General features: G+C 28.9%; 1 protein-coding gene across 1 annotated transcript; it reads right to left on the bottom strand.

Annotated features, from left to right (window-relative positions):
- Positions 1 to 1,709: 1,709 nt before the first annotated feature.
- On the bottom strand, positions 1,710 to 13,264 carry LOC142328681 (U6 snRNA-associated Sm-like protein LSm2). The gene is made up of 4 exons (XM_075372598.1): positions 13,050 to 13,264; positions 11,091 to 11,158; positions 2,708 to 2,798; positions 1,710 to 1,957 (listed from the first exon to the last, which is right to left on the bottom strand). The coding sequence occupies exons 1-4, from the start codon at positions 13,050 to 13,052 to the stop codon at positions 1,829 to 1,831; spliced, it is 291 nt and encodes a 96-aa protein (XP_075228713.1). The 5' UTR covers positions 13,053 to 13,264; the 3' UTR covers positions 1,710 to 1,828.
- Positions 13,265 to 21,641: the final 8,377 nt, after the last annotated feature.

The raw sequence follows: 21,641 nt of genomic DNA, 5'->3' as shown, positions 1-21,641 counted from the left end.
TTATGTATCAATATGGGTTTGTGATTAATTATCATATAGAATAAAACTTGCTTCTTTATTTTATATAGATTAAAAGTTGAATGTAAAATTAGATACCTATGCTTATAGCAATGTAGGCAAATGTCATTAGAAGGCAAAATCTAGATCATATTTAACTTTCTTACAATGTCTGCAGTCATGGTGACATACTGAAAAAATTAGATAAATGAATAAAAATAAATAGACAAAGGGTAACTGGTGTTCTTTAGAATTTGTTCTGGGAATTTTGCTTTTTCTTATTTATATTGATGTTATGCTGAATAATATTAAATTTAATTTAATTCTACACACTGATGATTATATCACTACTATAATCTCCTCAAAAGATATACATTCTTACAAGTACACTACTGCAGCATTAAATATTAAGAAAAATGATTTTTAAAAACTGTATATTTTAAAAACCCGTAGTGCTAGATATCGGTTAATGAGACTTTTTTGTTTATGAGGGTGAGGGTTGGTAGGAGTTCATTTCAATTCACTATTGAAATTGATTACTACCGATATGGCCAGTTTTAAAATATTTGCATTATTTAAAATGGGGTCAGTGATCCCTTCTTTCATGTCTGAGAGCTGGTACCCGATTCATATCCCGCTGACAATTTCCCACTATAGATCACAATTATCTGCCATTCGAATCAATTTGCTAACATTTCTCCTGTCGCACCTTCAATTTGGTTCAGTCATCTTTTTGATGGTCTTCCTCATGACCTGCTGCCCTTGATTTTTTCTTGTACAACTAGCTTCTCAAGATTTTCACCAAGCCTACAGTTATAAGATCAAAAAAGCGGAGGAAGCACTGGAAGCATATCGTGGAAAACCTCCTCTGTAAACCCAGCTTGTTTATAATGGTGTAGTTCATCCTCTTTTCCATCCATGTAATGCAGAGCATTCTTCTATTTTTTCCACATTTTGAATATATCAATTCTCCTCCAGTCTTCCACTTGATGGTCCAGGTCTCAATGCTGTACATGACTACTGACTGGTACCAGAAGCAGTCTCAGCGTTGTATTCTTCGTGACTGTCTTATCCTTCCAAATAGCAGCCAACTTTGTAAGCACCTTCTTCACAAAGATAATTCTTCGTATTTCAGCCTACAGGACCCCATCTAGGGGGTTATAGTTTTCATTTAAATAAACATTTGAATACATCTATCCAATGGTTAGGAATAGGGGACTCTGTCAAGATTCTTACCAATTATTTTAAATACATATTCTCCCACTTCTGACCAGCCCTCATCTCCAATCAGTCCCACCCCCATGAAAGAAAAAGGTAATGAAAATTCTCATGAAGTGAGATCTAGTGCGAGTGGTTTTTAAAATATACAGTTTAAAAAAAATTGTTCTCTTAATATTAAATGATGCAATAGTTATACTTATAAGAATATGAATGTCTTTGAGAAGATAAAAAAAAAACTGAAGTAATGTTATAAATTCAACTATTTGAGCACTATAGTGTGTCATTTCAATAAAAAATAAATAAATACGAAACAGGGTTTAAAATAATTTTTCTGATAATGAAGATGCATAATATGATGTGGCAAAAGCACATTTATTGAGTACTGCAATCTATTTTATCATAACAAACATTTTTCACAAGTGCCAAATTTCATGCCACCTCTTGTCAGGACTTCATAAGATAAATGGTTAATATAAATAAGAATAATAATCTTACAAACTAGGTAATTATTTTATTTAAAAATAAAAAAATTAAAATTAGATGTAAACATTGGTTTGAGATAATCCTCAGAAAAAAATATACATACAGATAAATAATAAACAGAACTTAATTATCTGGAAGAAACAGCCATTGCTTCTTTTCTTGCAGCATCTTGCAATAATTGGGTGTCAACTTCATCAGCTGGTAATTGTACGTAACGAACAACAGAACCTCGAATAAAACAATTCTTAACTGATAACTGAAAAATATAATAAAAAAACATATTAAACAACAATTACTTCCTACAATAATTAAAATGAATATGTTAAATATCAACAGAATCTATTCATATAAAAAAACAAAGGTATTCCATTTACCTTTTTTCAACTGACAAATTTGAAAGGACTTTGTAAATCCTATTTTCTAGTTTTCATATTCTTTTCCAAATGCTTGCTATAATGATCATCTTATATACAATTAAAATCCCTTTACTCATCAATATACTTTATAAGCAAAAAATATGAATAACAGATATATAAAGAAAAGGAATATTAACTGCTGTCCATTTATATGTTCTTGCAATGATAATTTATTTTTTATTACATCTCCTGACCCAAAATTTGCCTCTTCCTTCAGATTGAATTAAAAACCATCACTCACTGTTGGTTTAACAGTTACATTTTCTCTGAAATTTTGCCTTAATAAAATATTTTTAATACAAATCTAAATTAAAAATGGAGATATATAATAGTTTTAAAACCTCTTTTTTTTATAGTGACTGACTAAGGTAAATTATGTAACTTTTCAGTAATGTAATGGCAGAAAAATATACTTCCTCACTGGTTATGTGTAACCAATGAAGAAGCTGAACCAAAGTTTTAAAAAGATTTTAGAAGCACATTCTATCAATTTTTAAAAAACAATTCATTATTTTCAAAAGTTTATATCACATCTCATTAATAAATTTACAAACATTAAAAAGTAATAGATAAATTATAATTATTCTTACCATGTGAGGATACTTATCAGGATCAGTGACACTGATGTCTGTTAATTTAATATTAAGATACTGATCAACAGAATGAAGTGTACCACATATACTGTAAATTATAAAAGCAAAATAAAAGATGAATATTTAATTTATTACTAAACAAATTGATTTATTTCAATTATCAATGAATACATTACAGCTAAAATAACTAAGAAAATTAAAGCGACCACACATTAACTTACATGGACCAATTTATTATAATTTAAAAAATGAAAATAACTACAGCCAAACAAACTTTAAAAAAAAAGACAGAGAAAAAAGAGCACTGCAATTATACAGCTGATGTATGATGCCTTGTTAAGTTATGATGGTATTAAAATAATTCAAACTATTTTCTCAGTAGCAAAAAAAAATGTTTAATTTATTATTGTTTTCAAGACATTTTTTAAAAATTATTTTAGATACATTAATATATTGTTTAGAACTGTATAGTCAATTGGTTCCAACACCCGTTAAAAAATATAAATTGATAAAATTAATGTAGTACAATAATTATTTTAATTTAGTTAAGAAGTTTAAAGAAAGTAAAGTATACTCAGAAATAAATTTCTGAAAAATCAGACAAAAATTAACTGCATTAAAGTAATTCAATATACTAGAATTTTAACCAATGATTTGAAAATTTCTGTGATTTATATCATGTTTACCCAGGCGTTTTTACCTGAAATTATCCAAAGCTTGAAAATAATTAAAATGATTTATAATACAGCACTTTCAAACACAGACCCTATGATATCAATTTAGATGTGAATTACATTAGTTCTTCACTACTCACAAAATTATTCATGAATTTAATACGAGTGTAAGTCAAAAAGTAAAGGAAATTTTGATTTCCCTCCCAATCACATGTATGGCAGTAATGATTGGTCTGCTATAACTCATAACCTCTAGCTCTTTATTGAAAGTATTGTTTCATTGTTAGCTATTTCTGATTATGCTTAAAATGAGTTGTTTCATTGCACCAAGAAAGAAATTTAAGCAGTGATACATCTCCTCAGTTCAGAAGGGGTGAAACCAGCAGAGATTATTCATCAAATGCAGCAGCAATATGGAGAAAGTTGTTTGCGTGGAAGTAAGATCTATGAGTGGATTGATACTTCAAAAATGATAGGATTTCTCTGTGATGAATGTGGCAAGGTAGGCCTTCCACTTCAAAGACTAATGACAATATTGTAGTTAAACAAATGATTCATGTAATCGACGAATTACAGTTGATGATGCAAATGAGTTAAATATAAGCCATGGGTCAGCATTTTCAATCATCCATGATTCTTTAAACTTTAGAAAAGTCTATGCTTGCTGGGTTCCACATCAATTGACTAGCATCCACAAAGAAAATCATTAAAAAATTTACCAGAAGCTTTTGGGTCATTATGAAGATGAAGGAGATTCATTTCTTAAGCAAATAATAACCGCTGATTAGACATGGGCCCATGTCTAACCCTTTGAACCCGAGTAAGTGATAAAGTTTAGTGAGGAAACATTCTTTATATCCCAGAGCAAAAAAGTTCAAAACTCAGATGTCTGCAGGAAAGGTGATGTTAACAATATTCTGGGATATGGAATAAAAGGTTCACTTTTGGTTTACTTCATACCTAAAGGTCAATCAGTAAACAGTGACAACTAATGTGAGCTACTGCATTTACTGAAGCAAAAAATCAGATCCAAAAGATGTGGTAAACTTTCTAAAGGCGTGATTTTGCTTCAGGATTAATGCATGACCTCATACGGCCAAAAAAGCAGTCCTTTGCCTTCTAGATGCCAGTTTTGAACTGCACAACCACCCTCCACACAGTCTGGACCTGGCTCCAAGTGATTTTCATCTTTTTGGCCCATTAAAAGAAGAGTTGTGAGGAAATCATTATCAATCTGATGAAGAGGCCACAGAAGCGCTGAAAACTTTTCTGCACACCAGACTGAAAACTTTCTTCCAGAAATGAATTCAAAAGCTCGTTAAAAGATGGAATAAGTGCATAGAAGTAAAAAGGAAAAGGGATTATGTTGAAAAATAATAAATATATCATTAATGCAAGTACACATAAATATATTGATTTTTTGAATTTCACTTTACTTTTAGACTTACCCTCGTATTTCTGCAAGATTATAATATTACTAAACACAGTAACTATTGTTTATAGTGACATCAGACATATGACATAAATATAACTATCCAGATATAGTGACCAAAAACTTGTCTCTGGGTTGGTATGGCATGCTGTTAATACAGTACGTATATTGTTTATAATTACATCAGTTATTGTGACATATTGGTTATTATGACTTATTTTTACTTCCTTGTTCAAAGTAAAGGAAGTACTGCGATCGCGAAAAATTTCAGTTTTCATATTTCAACAGAAATATCCATTCTGACCATTCCTGAATCCATCTTAACTAGTTTCCGTGTGACATCTGTACATACAAATGAGTTATCTTGCAAAACTCAAACAAGATTAACTATAAGATGTTGAAATTTTGGATTTAGCACTGTTGTAACATCTAGTTGTGCACCTCCCTTTTTGATTGCAATTAAAATTAAAATTTTAATTAATGAAATATCTGGATCGTAAAGGGAAGGCACATCGGTTCGAATCAGACTTCATTTCCTTTTGTTTTTTTATTAACTTCTTTTTTTTTTTATTTACATATATTGATTTAATAGTTAATAATGAAAAAAAAAAATGAAAAAATTATTAGTTAAATAAAATTAGAAGTAAAATATAATAAAACCATAAATTTGGGAAACATCCGATTATTTAATATTAATTGAAAATTATAAATCTGAAATATATTATTTTTGGATTTTCTTAGCAAATTCTTATAAAAATGATATATTTATTTTTAAAAAAATAATTTTATTTAATTATTTGACAGAAAAATAAAATATATTTTTGAATTGTATTCAAAATGATTGTTGAAAACTTTTTCACTGTGCATAATATGCACAAGATTTCTGGTGTATTATATAAATAAAAGTTAATAATTAAACTATTTCATTTAGTGAACTCCTGCATACTGGTTACAAATATTAATTTTGACCTTACGGGGTAGAATAATCAGTTTTTATTATTGGATTATTTGGTAAACAATTTATTTAAACAGTAATCAAAGGTACCATCAACTTAATTAAATTACAATTTTCTTTTCAAGGAATTACATCACTGTCGATAAATTTTTAAATAGTACTAATTAAATTTTCTTTTTAAGTTCTTGAATTCTCTGCATTGAATTGTGAATTATCTTTAGTTATTTATTTTTTTATCTTTTTTACTTCCTTGTACAAAGTATAGGAAGTATTGTGATCGCAAAAAATTACGGTTTTCAGATTTCAACGGAAATATCCATTTTGACCACCTCTGAATCCATCTTGACTAGTTTTGGCGTGACATCTGTACATACATATGAATTATCTCGCAAAACTCAAAAACGATTAGCCATAGGATGTTGAGATTTTGGATGTAGTGGTTGTAATATCTAGTTGTATCCCCTTTTGATTGTAATCAACTGAACTAAAAGTGTCAAAAAAAGCCCAAAATCTAAAAAAAATTGAATTTTGGACTTTTTGTTAACTGCAGTAATAATAAGCCCTCATTGAAAGCTTTTTAATTATATATCATATCATAAATGGTACTTATTTTCATTGGTTCCAGAGTTACAGCCAAATGAAATTTTAATTAATGAAATATTTGGCTCTTACAAGACGAAGGCACATCAGTTCAAATCCGACTTCAACCCCCTTTTTTAAACTTTTTTTTAAATTTAAATATATCGATTTATTAATAATTATTAACCTGATTGTAAAAAAAATGTTACAGTAAATAATAATAATTAAAAAAATATGAAAAATATCAGAAATTATAAATGAAATAAAATTTTATATACTTTTCATTTAAAAAAAATGTGTATATGTAATTTAATAAGCGTACAAGGAAGTCATGTAGTGTTGACATCAGATTTTTTTTTACTGTAATGCAACATTTTATCGCTTATAATGACGGATGGAAGTGACTCATCAGCAACATAGCATATCTACATTGTAGTTACAGAAATATTTTGACGGTTAAAATGAGTCACCTTTTCTTTTTTATCTGTATATGTACTATAGTTCTTGTTTTTCTTATCTTCTTCCTGTACCAGATTATTGTAAACTGAAGCAGCCACATTCAGTTATTAATCTTTTGCTGTAAGCGTATCGTATCATACGGGTACAATATTTTATTTTACGTATCCTGTGTGTTTAATTATGACTTAACGAAAAACATTTACAACAGAGGAAAAGACACACATTTTCTGGTGGTTAGAGAATGGTGAAACTAATAAGGCATAGGTCCAAGAATTACACGTACTTCCCAAGAATTAGGCATAGGTCATTTGACAATATCGGTGATATGGAAGAACCATAAAAAAATTAAGAAAAATTTTGAAACAATTTCTATGAAATCAAAAAAATTAGGGCCTAGTCAACATAATGATGTAGACCAAGAGCTGTTAAAACGTTTTAAATACCAGAGGGCTAGTGATATCCTATATTAGCGGCCCTATATTGCAAACTAAGGATTTTTCTGAAAAATTTGGTAAACCATGTAAAATAATTTCAGCAACAGTTCCGTCAGCATCACGATATTGTGTCGGGGAAAACAAGAGATTCCAACTGGTATGCTACAAAAATGGCTAGAAACTGTTTGGCCAAAATTAAAAGAGGGCTTTCGGATGAAAAAATCTAGAATGCTGATGGATCTGGTTTTTTTAAACCAACGCCAGAAAGAACCCTTCTTTCTGGGGGAAAATTATCAGAAGAAAGTCTAACAGTACTAATTGCTACAGATTGACTGGAACTAACAAAAAAAAAAAAACTTCTGGATATGCAGGAAGTTTAGCAAGTGCTAAACCCCAATGTTTTAAAAATTTTAAATCGCTTCCTGTTATATACAAAAGTAACAAGAAAGTTTAGCTTCATGTCTTTACGTCTTGGTTACAAAAATGGTACCGTGTATTAAAGACTGAAAATGACAAAATACTGCTGCTCATTGGCAACTGTTCGGTTCATCCTCACATTGAAAATCTTTCGTGTATAAAGTTAGTGTTCTTACCACCGAAAACTACAGCCCTTAGATCAAGGCGTGATCAAGTCGGTAAAAATCCACTACAAAAAACACCTAATTTTACAAATGATACAGGATTTAGATAAAAAAAAGGAAACCCAAATAACCTATTCTGGATGCTACAATTACGTTAGAAAGATCATGGAATGAGGTTTCTCCGCTAATTAAAAAGTTGCTTTCAACATGCAGGATTTTTACCACAGGCTGGCAAAGTTACTGACATCGCATGCGAAGAAGAATCTTTAACGGAATGAGGCAATAGTCTACAAAACCAATCGTTGTCAAATGTATTGTTTGACTATCAAGAGATTGACAAAGATTTAGAAACGCTTGAAATTGTAAGTAATGATGATGTAGTCGCTTCAGTACTAGCAGAAATAGACGGGGACATGGACCCGCTAAATCATCTTGAAGTTTTAGCAGAGGCAATGAAAACTGTTTGCCGGTTTCTCAGCTTTACAGAAATTGCTAATGAAGAAACAAAGAGTGTTAGTTTTGATTTAGAAAAGAACCATCAAAAACTTCATTACACACAAAATGTTTCAAACAAAGCAAAATAACCAACTTTTTGCAGAAAAAGTAATTTCTACAATTTTTCTCTTATCTTCTTTTACTCTACCATATTTGTGTTTATTATTGTATATTTTTGTTTTTTTATATTATTTTATTATGGAAATAATTATTATTATTTTACTATATTACAACAAAACAACCATGTAGATGGTGTAACATATTAAAGTAGTACCACTAGGTTAGCTAAACATTGCTTATTGTGACTATCAGTTATAATGATCTAAAATCGTTGGTTTCTTGGAGGTCAAAATAAACAATATTTATTGTGCAGTATGATGATTATAAATTATAAAATAAAAAATCGTAAGATTGTCAGGTAACAACTGCATCACAGGACTATTACAGAGAATTCATGTAGTATGAATATGAACAAAGATGTTCATAAGTTTGACTTTATAAATTTTGGATCTTTTCAATTAAAAGACAGCAGTTTCAAAATTATGATGCATACCGTGAATGTGCCTTCATCAATTGCACAGCTGAATCTGTATTCATGAAAATTATACTGTCCTGCACTATATCACAACACTGCAATGTTCTCATTCAATGTAGCAACTATTTTGGTTCATCTTTTGAAAAAAAATTATTAAAACAATTACTGAATTTGCATCTGTCCAATATACTTATTATAAATTTAAAATAAATTTGAAATATATGTAAAAAAAGTTAAATAAAACATGTAATGTAAACGTATTTGTTATTAAAAGTAAGTAAAATGGTAAAAAGTGATACAGGGCTAGCTCAGCAGCATAATTGCCAAGGCATTGTTTTAAAAAGGCTGAACTTAATAGAAAATACTGTTATTTCAATAAAAATAATATTGCTATTTTTAAAAAGCCATAAACAGGATATTCCCATGACTTGGAATTACGCGGTGAATTTACACCTTACAGAAAAAAAGACAGGCCACTGAAAATGAAATATAACTTTTACAAGTAACATTTTACCCTGTATGAGGTTTCTTAGAAAAATAACTGAACTTTTTCTCTAGTATTTATAGAGATATTTTGAGAGGTGAAGTTGAATTCAGTGCATACCATAGAAATTGACAAACATGTTCCTCTTATCCACTTGTACCTATGGTGATTCGTTTTTTCAGTGTTCATTTGAAGTACGAATTGTCTGGTACCTTCACCAATTTTTGCAAGAGTGCCTCACAAAGAGTTATAGTGAAATTTTGTGTTAGGCTTGACAAAAACTTTACCAAAACACAGTATGATTAAAGAGGCCTATAAGGAAAACTCTAAGCAGCACAAAATACTATGAGTAAAGTCCAGACATTTTAAAAGTGGTCAAGTGTCTATCCAATACCATGCTCATCCAAGAACCAGGAAGACTATCAATGTCAATGTGCATATTCCACCATTCTCCAAATGAACAATTTGATGGGGTCAAATTGACAATTAACAGTTTCAAAATGTGATGTATTTTAGTGGGTTCATGTTAAAAAATCCTAACAAAAAAAAAATAGAAATGCATCAAGTCATAGCAACATTCATTCAGAAGCTCTTTGTACAATAGCAGAAAGACAATATATAGTGATCCATAAGGAACATTTTAATTGTGTAAATGATAATGAAACCTTGATGATGATGAGACATGAGTGTATAGATATGTTACAGAAACAAAGCCTCAGTCATTCGAGGGGGTTGGAATATTGTTACCAAAACCTGAGAAGACATACAAAAGTTCTTCAAATACAAAATGATGTTACATCAGAGAGATTGTTCATTATGAAATTTTATTTACAAGCCAGGCAATCAACACTTTTACAACAAGAAGTCACCAGACATCTCTGTGAAAATATGATGAAGAAGAAACCTGAACTTTGGTATTACAATTTGTGGTTCCTTTAGCATGACAATGTAACACTAGATGTGTGGCTGCTAGAGTTTAATACAAAAAAAAATTACTTAATGTCATCTCTCAACCAACCTACCCCTGTTTAGTATTTTTCATTTCCAAAATTAAAATTCCTGTTAAAAGGGCAAAAGAGGCAATAAAGTCCATAAAAAGAGATTCACAGAATTCTCTGAAAGGAATTTTTAAAAGTGTTATTTTAGAGCTGCTTCTCAAAGTGGAAAGGATGTTGGAAAAAGTACATGTAATGGAATGAAGACTACTTAGGAGATTACTAGTATAATGCTGTAAATATTCAATAATTTTCTTTAATTTTCGTTATTTTTCAAATAGATCATGTAAAGTTATACATCAACTTTTTTATAAATATGTTTTTCCTAGGTTTTCATGACAGTAAATATTGTAAAATTAAGCAAGAGTTTAAAAATTCAGTTCTAATATACTAAATAGTTGCATCTACTTCTTACCACAAACAAATAAATCACAATACAGATGCAAAGTTTTAAGTTTTATGCATAAATTTAATTAGCTTATTTTTGAAGTTAGTAAGCTGTCATACAATTATAGTGAAGGTTCCTTTTTGTAAGTAATGAATTTATTCTATTATTTGATGTAAGAAACAGAAAAGACATAATTATATATAAAAATTATTTATCACACAGAGGTAGAAATGAATAAATTGTTTAGTTAAGATTTCAACAATCACGTAGGAAAAAAATGTTCTAAGTGCCTGATTAATTCAGAAATATCTAACATAAATAAGAAACAATGAGTAATGTTATCATCAAACATAAATAATTTTTACTCACCTCAAATCATTCTTTAATTCCACAACGACATCCTTCCCAACAAGAGATTTAAAAAATGAGTAAAATAACTGAAAAATTAAATAAAAATTAAACAATCAACTTAATAAATGTATGATAACTCAGAATTTATAAACTTGTAAAAAATCAGTGACTATTTTATTATGTACATAGTTGAATTTTTGAGATGAATAAAAAATATTTTTAGGCACAGGTATTTTAAACTGCACAAACAAGTGTAATACCCAGTAATTCTTATTAATTATATTCTTCTAAATTGTTTGTACATCTTTCCTGAAAATATCTAATCAAATCAACAAACATTTATTTCATTCTGGGTATAGCTAAATACCATAAAAAAACAAAATAAAATCTTTAGGTTATACTCATAACTGTCATATGCTCAGATTTTGTGATTTAATAATCAATAACACTGTATTATGGGACTAGGCTAAAATTAACCTAGTACAACCTAAGTACAAAAGATTTTTACTTTGTAAATTTTAATCTTGCTTCTCTTAAACAACAGTAATAGCCTAACAAACAACAACAACATTCCGTTTTAAATTAGCAAGTAGGAAAGCCACTTAAATTCGTGATGCATTAAAATGTTTGTAAACATCATTACATATACTAAACAACAATAATCATTGGTTGCAATATAAACTAAAACTGAAGGCTGCAACTTCAATTTTAGTTTTTAAATAATAAATTTTTCTCTCTTCTGATTTTTTGTAATTAATTTTCGTCAAAAATTATTTTTTTGACTTTTACATAAATTATTGCGCTACATAATTTTTTTAACCTTTTTTTTTAATATAATTGTAGTAACATTAGAAAAGTATGTATTTTATAAATGGGCAGCTTAAATAAAATGTTCTCAATAAAGCTCTTTAATTCATGAGAAGTGGTAGTTGTACAGGAACATAGTCATTTTTCTTAATGAATTTTACAGGAAAAAATAGGTAATAGAAGAAATTTTATGACTGCATGAAAATTATTATATCTAGGCAACAATATAAGTAAAGAGAGATTAACTATAAAAAACTATGATTCTAACAGATTACTATGCTGGTAACTGGATTAGAAATATTTAACTGAATTTCTACCACTGAAAATTTTCAATCTTTCAAAGAACCATAGTTTCAAGTAATGATAACAGCAATTTTTTAATAAATTAAATACCATACATATGATACACGAACATGTTAAATAATAAAATTCAAAAGTAACCATTATAAAATAAATTAAGTACAATTTTATTATTACACCCCTGATATGAATGACAACACATGTCTTTAACAATTTAATGGATGAAAAACGAAATAAAGAATGTTAAGACCAGCTTCGTTTCTAACCGATTTGGCAACCAGCACATTAAATACTAACCAACTTAATAACAAAATAACTTAAAATCTTTCTAATTAAAATAAAACAAATATTTAGAAGCTTCAGTTAGTTTCACCATAAAAATTCTTAGATTCCAATTAAAGATTGAAAAGCAGAATATGTTTACTGTAAAATTAAACTTAATGTATACAGTGTATACACTGGCGTAATACAGGCGGTAAAACCAAGGATTGTTGTATTTCACGAAAAATTACAATTTAAATGACTCCTTTGTTATGTTTGCCTTTCTACACGGATAGAATAATTTGATCATACCAATCGTAATATTATAAATTTCTTGGTGCCGTTTCCTGCCTTCTAATTAATAACACATTTTGGCTTGGTGCAGTGTACACTAAGCCAAAACGGAACACGGTACACTCACTGATGACCAATACGGAACCCAACTAAAAAATTAATCAGACATCCCACAGTTACGGATTTTATAACTCACGTCACTCCATAAACACTTCTTCCCACAGATTACATTTTGGATTGTTAATTATTAAGATCGAAATGTACTTTTTCTAAAGATGAAACTCATTTTAATAACAAAAATATCATTGCACTTACCATTTTAAAACGTTCGTTTTGAAACTTTTGAATTAACTATCATTAAATAAAGAAAATAAGTTCAAAATGAAGCATCTCTTTGATGCAACACCTAATAACAAACAGTACAAGTTAATTCAAAACATTTGAAAAGAACAGGTAAAATCCGTACAGTAAACGTTTCTGCACCACTAGTACTATAACATAACCTTACACTCAAAACACCGGGAACGTAGCGAACTTGTTTGCAACATAGAATTGATCCTTACGAATGCTTATAACGCTACCTATAAAAGAACGAGTACACTAAAGTTAAAAATAAATAAATGATTAACTTTCTAAAATATATTTTATTTTTATTCTATAGTCTGCAGTTTAACTTTCAATATAATAATAATATACTTTCTTATAAACCCTTTCATGTGATATTATATGTATATTTATTTATCTTAAGGGAATTTATACAAATGAAAGTTGTTTTTTTCTTTTGTTTTGTTGTCTTTTTGTGTATAAATCTGCCCAACAGAGACTTATTTCTGCCAAGCCGTATCAAAAAGTGTAATACGCCCTGAAATACCCGTTATGCAGAGCATAACGTCCTGAAAAGGTATTTTTCCATCAAGCATATTAGTGCTAGGCTAATCCAAGACCTTGTCTGAAATAGTTTTCAGATAACTGATTTAAAGGGAATCATTCTGAAACAATGACACAATTGTTGCAACTCTCCAACAGAGTCCACCCTCTTCACATCTCAAAAAGGTCAATCATCTAGAGAGATTGGAATGCACCCTACTTTTCATCTAACCCAACAATTATGAATACCTCATATTTTAAAATATTCTACTGCCATTCCATACGAACAATAAAGCAGCAAAAGATAGTTCAGGTTCTGCAACATAAGAGGACTGTCCAGAAAGTAACTTACGTTTTGAAATAAACTAAATAAAAAAAATAAATTTTATTATATACATTTGAAAGGGACAATCTTAAATTATTTTTCTACAGAGTGCCATTTAGATTAAGGCACTGATCGTAACGATGCCCAAGCTTGTCAATTCCTTCTCTGTAGAAATCTGCCGCCTTAGATTTTTGGCACCCATTTTGCACAAAACTTGTGATAAACAAGCTTCCCCAATACAATTTCATGCAGTAAACTCCGTAAAATTTGGGGGACATGAAGCGAGAGTTCCGTAACTGTAATGCGGCAATTTTCACAAATTTTATAGTTTATTTTCATTGTCAGTTCATCAGTTACAAGGCTAAGTTGACCATTGCAGTGCTCATCATGAACACTAGTGTGGCCATTTTTGAACTGAATACACCATTGTTTCACTCCACCTTCACTCATTATTCCATTTCCATATACCTCACAAAGTTGCTGATGAATTTCAATTGGTTTGAGGTTTTTTTCTCTTAAAAACCTAATCACTGAACACACCTCACAACTCGTGGAATTTTCTATTGAAGTGCACATTTCAATAATTCACAATGAACAAAGTAGAAAAATCACATTCCATATGCTACAATACTTGATGCGTACTGAGTGTAGAAACGTTTTGACGCCAAGATGGTGACTCTACACTAGGCACAAACGTAATTTACTTTCTGGACCGCCCTCATATACCAGAGTAATGCTTCTCCCAACCCACTTGATGTTTCAGTTTTGTTCCTATTATTAAAAAACTATACTTTCAAAAACTTTAAAATACAATGGATTGAAATTCAATGTTGTAAATAAAACATCCCCTTCGATATCACAGAAGCTATATTATGTCCCTTGCTGCTTGATAAATATAACCTCTATTTGTTATTTGTCAAATACTAAGCTTATTTATTGTTATTCAATTTCATTCAATTATCTTGTTCATAAGTTATTCATAATTTTTTTAAAAGCCTTAAAAACTACAATTGTTACTTATTTTCAAAACAACAACCTTTTGCTGAGACTCAGTTTGGCTTCAGGCAGAAGAACTAGAGTATCTGTGATGCTATTTTAAGCTTTGTCAATAAGACCGTTGGACTGTAGTGAGAAATATCTTTTCACTGTGGAAATATTTTTTGATAGTAAATCTTTTGACTGCGTTCAATATGGCATTTTAACTGAAAAATTAAAATTATATAATTTAACTAAGGGAGCTATAAAATTAATGACTTCTTATTTAAGTAACAGATAACAAGCTTTACAATTTAAAAATGTTCTTTTTTATTTATTTTGTGGTGTACCCCACAGCTTGGTGCTTGGACCTATATTGTATATAATTTTTACATATGATTTGAATATAGACTCATGATTAATAAAAAAATCATATCTGGTGACTTTGCTGGTAGTACAACAATGATCACTTCAGCAGCTCTCTACATGATCTTATTCGTATAAATGATGAAGTTAATCATATGGTTAAGGATTGGTTTTCCAATAATAAATTAGTACTTAACCATGAAAAATTAAATTCAATGATTCTTGCTTTACAAGACAATGAGGATATTGCACACAACTGTAAGTTAAAATTCTTGTAGTCACTGATTCAAATCTAAACTGGTAACCACATATTGAGTTCATTAGTAAATGTATAATTGGTGGTCTTTTCTTGCTTCATAATTTGAAGAAATATGTAATTAATGTCATTTTGAGGCTTGTTTACTTTGGATGTATTCAGAGTTATCTTAGCTATGCCATTCTCACCTGGAGCCATGCTTCTCATTCCACTCAGTTATTTAAAAAACAAAGGAAAATTGTACATATAACAGCTTCATTGGGTTTGGAAGCCAACTGTAGATGTAAATTTGTAGAATTAGAGATACTGACTTTACTTAAGAATTCAATTAGCTAATAGAGTTCAAGTAAATACACTGCACATAAGAGTGCTGAGGCGGCCGATTCACAAGTATCTCCTGTAAATTCTGATGTACATTAAAGAAACTACATGACGTTAATATTCAGTAACCACACAATATTATATTTTACAAATATTATATATGTTTTAAATTTAATTAAATTAAGACATATTAAATGATTAATAAAAATTTCTTACCTTGTTCAGCGCATCTGATAATCCATGAGTATTTTATACATTAAAATCTTTTATTGTTATGTAGTTTTCTTGAGTATTTTAAGAGTTATGAAATTGTCAATTGTCCACTAACAGTAACAGTTCAATAATATTTTACATTAAATTACTATGATAATAAACAAATAATAAAATCAATTCAGTTTTTGCCAGCTGATTGCGAGAAATCCGTAGTGCTGTCAATATTAAGAGATGCAATGAGAGTCTGTATTATATTCAATGCAATAAGTTTTCTATTATATTATCCAGTACCCAATAATTTGGTTCAACAGTATCCATTACATGTTTTATACAGTTTTTTCATTACTGTTGATGATCATATAAAAAAATTAAAAGTTTTAATAGATTTGAGAAGACATAATATTATATAAACGTTTCATTACATGACTACTATAGGACAGATTATACGGTGAATAATGATTATAATGTTGTACGAAGGTTGTCTGAAAGGTTTTATGCCACAACATGAAGATGGCAGCACTCGTCAACAAAAGTTAGGTAATTCGAAAAAGTACACCGAATGGTACTAGATGATTAACGAATTAAGATTAGAGAGATAGCAGAAGCTATGGGCATATCGAAAGAACGTCATATATTAACTGAAGAATTGGATATGCATAAGCTATCCGTGCGTTGGGTGTTTATTTATTCTTCATTGCATACAGTAAAATTAATGGGATCTAAAATTCTATAAAAAGATTGCTGATAGCATTAAGAACTATCCCAAAAGGGATTTGCAAAAATAAGAATGAATGTTATGGCATTTTTCTAAAACACTAAAAACTCTTTTTTAGTGTTCTAATGAAATTTTTGTTTAAATTGAAATATATGTGCCATTCAAACTGTTGACATTGTTTCTGTTCTTAGTGGGATTTATTTTATTATGAAATTTATATTATTTTATAAATTTATTGTTGTTTTAGTTTTTATACTGTACTAGTTTTATGAATGATGTTTTATGAACAATAAATGTAATTCTTTTTTCTTTTTTTTTTTACTTTTTGGTCTAACAATACAGCATAGCTATAGCTTTAGAAGAGAAAGTATTGTTATCAGTTCAATTTGGGCATATGCAGTTTTCACCCATTCATTATGTTTTGACACCTAAGGAATCCAAAAAATCGGCTGGAAATGTCCATATGTACATGTGTGTGTTTGGTTTTTCACACCTATCTTCAAAACTACTAGACTGATTTTGGTCAAACGTGTTCAGATTACTTCTATATATGGGGCATTGATGCTAGTAAATTTTCAACTTAAAAGGTCAAGAGGGTAAGGCTGTAAGGCAAGGTCACCCTCAGTATTTAGAGATTTTGCCTAATTAAGGTTTTTTGTTTCTTTGGCACATTAGTTAACAATTAAAAAATAATAATATCTGCAAAAAAACATTTTTACAAAATTGGACTCCCACCCCAAGAAACGATCTAAATAAACTAGTGGGTATATTGTCTCAATAGTATCCCCTCTCACCACAAGGAATGCTACTGTAGCACTGACGTACAGCTTTAGTAGTTGTCTGCTATGTTGTGATGTCACAGGTGAGCAGTAGAATTAAATAAATGAATAACATTTAAAGTGTAAAAAAGTATTTAAAGTGGCTGCTAGTACCGCAACACCCCTGCAAATGAAATATGCTATGAGCACATGCTTTAGTTTGAATTATCAAATGAAATAAACAAAAAGTATTATATTTAAATGAAATGATAAATACTTTAAATTAAATTGGATGTTTAAGCTGTTTATCAGGAAAAAGCCACGTTGATGGGAAAGTCCTACAATGAGTAAAGTTTTTAAACACTGTAAAAACTACCCCTAAGTTCAAAAACGTAGACTGAAACAGTTTTATATATATAACTACAAATAAAACAAATTCCCATTATCAGAAAAAAGTAACAAATAAAACTGATTTACCTAATGGTATACAAACCTGACTGCTCAGAATATAATAAATAATCTATTAATAAGTAAAAAAGTCCGATGAAAATAAAATTAACATTAAAGCACTTCAACCCATCATTGAACACAATGTGGCAAATCTCCTCATTGATACACATCCCATACACACATACATCAACATGAAAATACCATACATAAGTAGCAATAGACACAACTACACATACTTCAGCAGTTTGAATTAAACACATAAAGCAACATTCTAAATGAACAAACAAATCACTTCTTTTATTTGAACATATCACAAACAGAAAAAAATCTTTCAAATACCAACACTAAATCCAATAACACCACAATGTGTTCCACAACAATGTTTGGCTACCCAAATTACACAGAACACTTCTAAAGAAATCTTTTTTGAAATTTCTACCGAAGTATTAAATGCAGACAAATGAAAATTAAAAAAAATTGTATTTCTGTTTTGAAATTTTACTTCAGTTAGTAAACAGAAAGACTAACTGGATGACAAACATTAGATTTATTTGTTTTTTAACCATAAAATTAATTTAAAAAAAAAATGGAAGGAACAAATAGTAAAAATACAAACTCAAATGCAAGCATCCAAACTGTGTACGTTGATTCAGTGAGGACATCCTCTTTTGTCTAATATGTTTGATTTTTTTTTTTAAAAACTTATATAAGAAGTACAAAATACATTCTATCTTGTTAATAAAAATGTTCATAATGACATGCTCTTAAAATATGGTAGTGAAAGATTTTGTAAAATTAACAACTTTCCATATTCTTTTGTAAAGAAATGACAATAAAGTAGTAACAAGGTTTTTAATTGACCAATACATTATAGTTAACATTATTGCTTTCTATGCAGTTGGTAAGTGATATTGTACTGACAGTAGAAAACTGACAACTTTACTTCTGAAATGACACTGGATACAAGAACTGATGGGCCAAAATTTTTGGAAAAATTAAAATTAGTGTCTGTTGGTCCCATAATTTTTCTTATTCCATAGTTATAGATAAGAAATATTCACTGATTTAATAATAAATCAAATCACTACATTTTTGTGGATAACCTTTTGATCATCTTTCTTCTTTATTTATCTATAGCAAAATAAATCTAAGAATACACCTGAATTTACACTACAATAATTTCTCAATAAACCATTGTAAAAAAAGTCCAACACATACCAAACCAAATCTTACTTCCTTCTTTATTAGTTTATAAAGAATTTAAAACTACAATAAACACAATGTTAAAATTCTCAAAGAAGTTTCAGGAAACATAATTTTTGTGACCATTTTTTATATACACTATTACCTTCAGCATCTAAAACTTCCACAAAAGGTTTTTGTATAATGTAAAATGTGAACTTCTATGTTGACACTAATCACGTTTCAGATTTTTTTGCTAATTATTTGGTAATGGCATACCTCTGAAAAAAATTGCTTTCTGCATATCTTGTTACAGTATCAAAATGATATTTTTCACATAAATAAACAATTTTGTGAAAGAAATTCAAAACATATCTCTTCATAAAGTTGAACTGGATTTTTAAAAAAAATAGTGAAGTTAATTAAATCCAAATTCATTTCAAAGCTTTCCTTTGATGAACTGTTCTGTGTAAAAGCATATTTCCCTGCATTGAAGTACCACCCAATGTTAAATAATTCTCTCTTTATTATAACTGAGATATCAGCTTATAACATTTTTAGCAAATAATTTGTTTTTAATAAATAGTTCACATTTTATTAAATTAATAATTTTAAATTATTTTATAGCACAAGGTTAAATATTTAATTTAAACTTTGTAAAAACCTATTGTTATATTTAGGCAAATATTTCAAATAGTACAATGGTAGGAAACTTCTGTTTTATATAAATACTGCAGTATAAATTAATTTATTTATAATTCATCTAATAGTTATAGTAATAAAAGCATGTTATATATCAAACACACACATATTATTATTTAATAATAGATCAACTATTTTAAATTATAATGCATTTAATGTTATTGATATTATTCAATGACTTATTTATTATTTAGTTGCAGCAATAATAAAATAAATTTGTTTCAAAATAGTATGTGTTACAACATAAACAAACCTGAGTCACTAACAAATGTGACTGCAGTATATCTGCTGTTATCTTACAGCATATTTTTCTGATCTACTAGGAGAAAAACAGATTTTATAATAAGTTTCATTATAAACATTTTTGTCTTGTGTGAGTGTGTAGGCTCTGAGATTAGATACAACAGTTTATGAGAAAAATATAAAAATTGAAACTAATGTGAAATATTTATTAAGTGAGTGACATATATATTACAACATTTGTAATAATTTGTGTTTGTTTTTAAAAATATTTTAAATTAACAACTTTATTACTAATAGCTATAAGAGTGGGTTGCATGATGTTTGATGTGTTTTCAGTAATAGGCTGCAGTTATACAGACATGGAATGAACCTGATTCTCTACGATGAATGTCAAGCCTTGGAATCTCTACAAATATTTTCATTTTATTTTTTCCACTTTTAATGGAAATAAGAAGAGACAGACTTATAGGTCACATACTAAGGTAACCTGGAATAGTCGCTTTAATATTGGAAGGACAGGTAGAAGGAAAAAATTGTGTAGGTAGGCCACGTTTGGAATATGTAAAACAAATTGTTAGGGATGTAGGATGTAGGGGGTATACTGAAATGAAACGACTAGCACTAGATAGGGAATCTTGGAGAGCTGCATCAAACCAGTCAAATGACTGAAGACAAAAAAAAAGATTTTTCCTTTAAGAATATTCTTATAATTTAATTTCTATTTCAAAACTTATTAATATGAAAAAATTAACTGTATTCATTTGTCAGACTATAATCAAGAGAAATGATTTCCTTTGACCATCTGGATCAATGCTTATCAGAAATGTTAAACATTATTTCTACCAAACAAATAGTCTGTTCTTCATTAACCTAATCTTTATATTCTGTATATAGCTTTTTCCTACATCCTAGCGAGGTAATCAGTGATTCGTTGCAATTAATAATTCATACTTGGTGCTGAGCAAACAAAGAAGATTTATCAATCATTGCCATGGATTTACTACTTGCTGAATAATTCACTTTATAAATATAGAAGGAAATTTAAGTTAATGGACACACAGACATATTATCAAGAATGACACTATATATAAATTAATATGATATGGATTTATTGTTTATATACATTTGGTTTCACTGTCAAAGATTCATATCAAATGAATTAGCTTGCATGTTATAACTTCACTCCATTAACGTGGCCAAGTTTTATACATTTCCATCACTATTTTATAACATTTCAGATGTTATATAACAGATTAAATATGGCAGGTACTACCGAAAAAAAAATTATATATGAGAGAAAAACAGTCTTCTCACCTGCTTTGGTGGATAATATATTTGTATTTTTAATAAATGTGATAGTAAAGGAGTTGATATAACATGTTTAATAATATATTTATTTATTTTTGTGCAATCTTTCTTGTCTCACTAAAGAACCTTCTGCTTCCATCATAAAATTACTGGTATTTTATAAAACTATACAAATTTACCTTCATCAAACATTTTTTAAACACATCATAATGCTTTTCCAACTTTT

This window comes from Lycorma delicatula, chromosome 8, assembly GCF_047948215.1.
Source record: "Lycorma delicatula isolate Av1 chromosome 8, ASM4794821v1, whole genome shotgun sequence".
Classification (NCBI taxonomy): domain Eukaryota; kingdom Metazoa; phylum Arthropoda; class Insecta; order Hemiptera; family Fulgoridae; genus Lycorma; species Lycorma delicatula.
The sequence above is the reverse complement of the archived record's forward strand: the minus strand, read 5'-3'. Positions and strand labels throughout refer to the sequence as shown.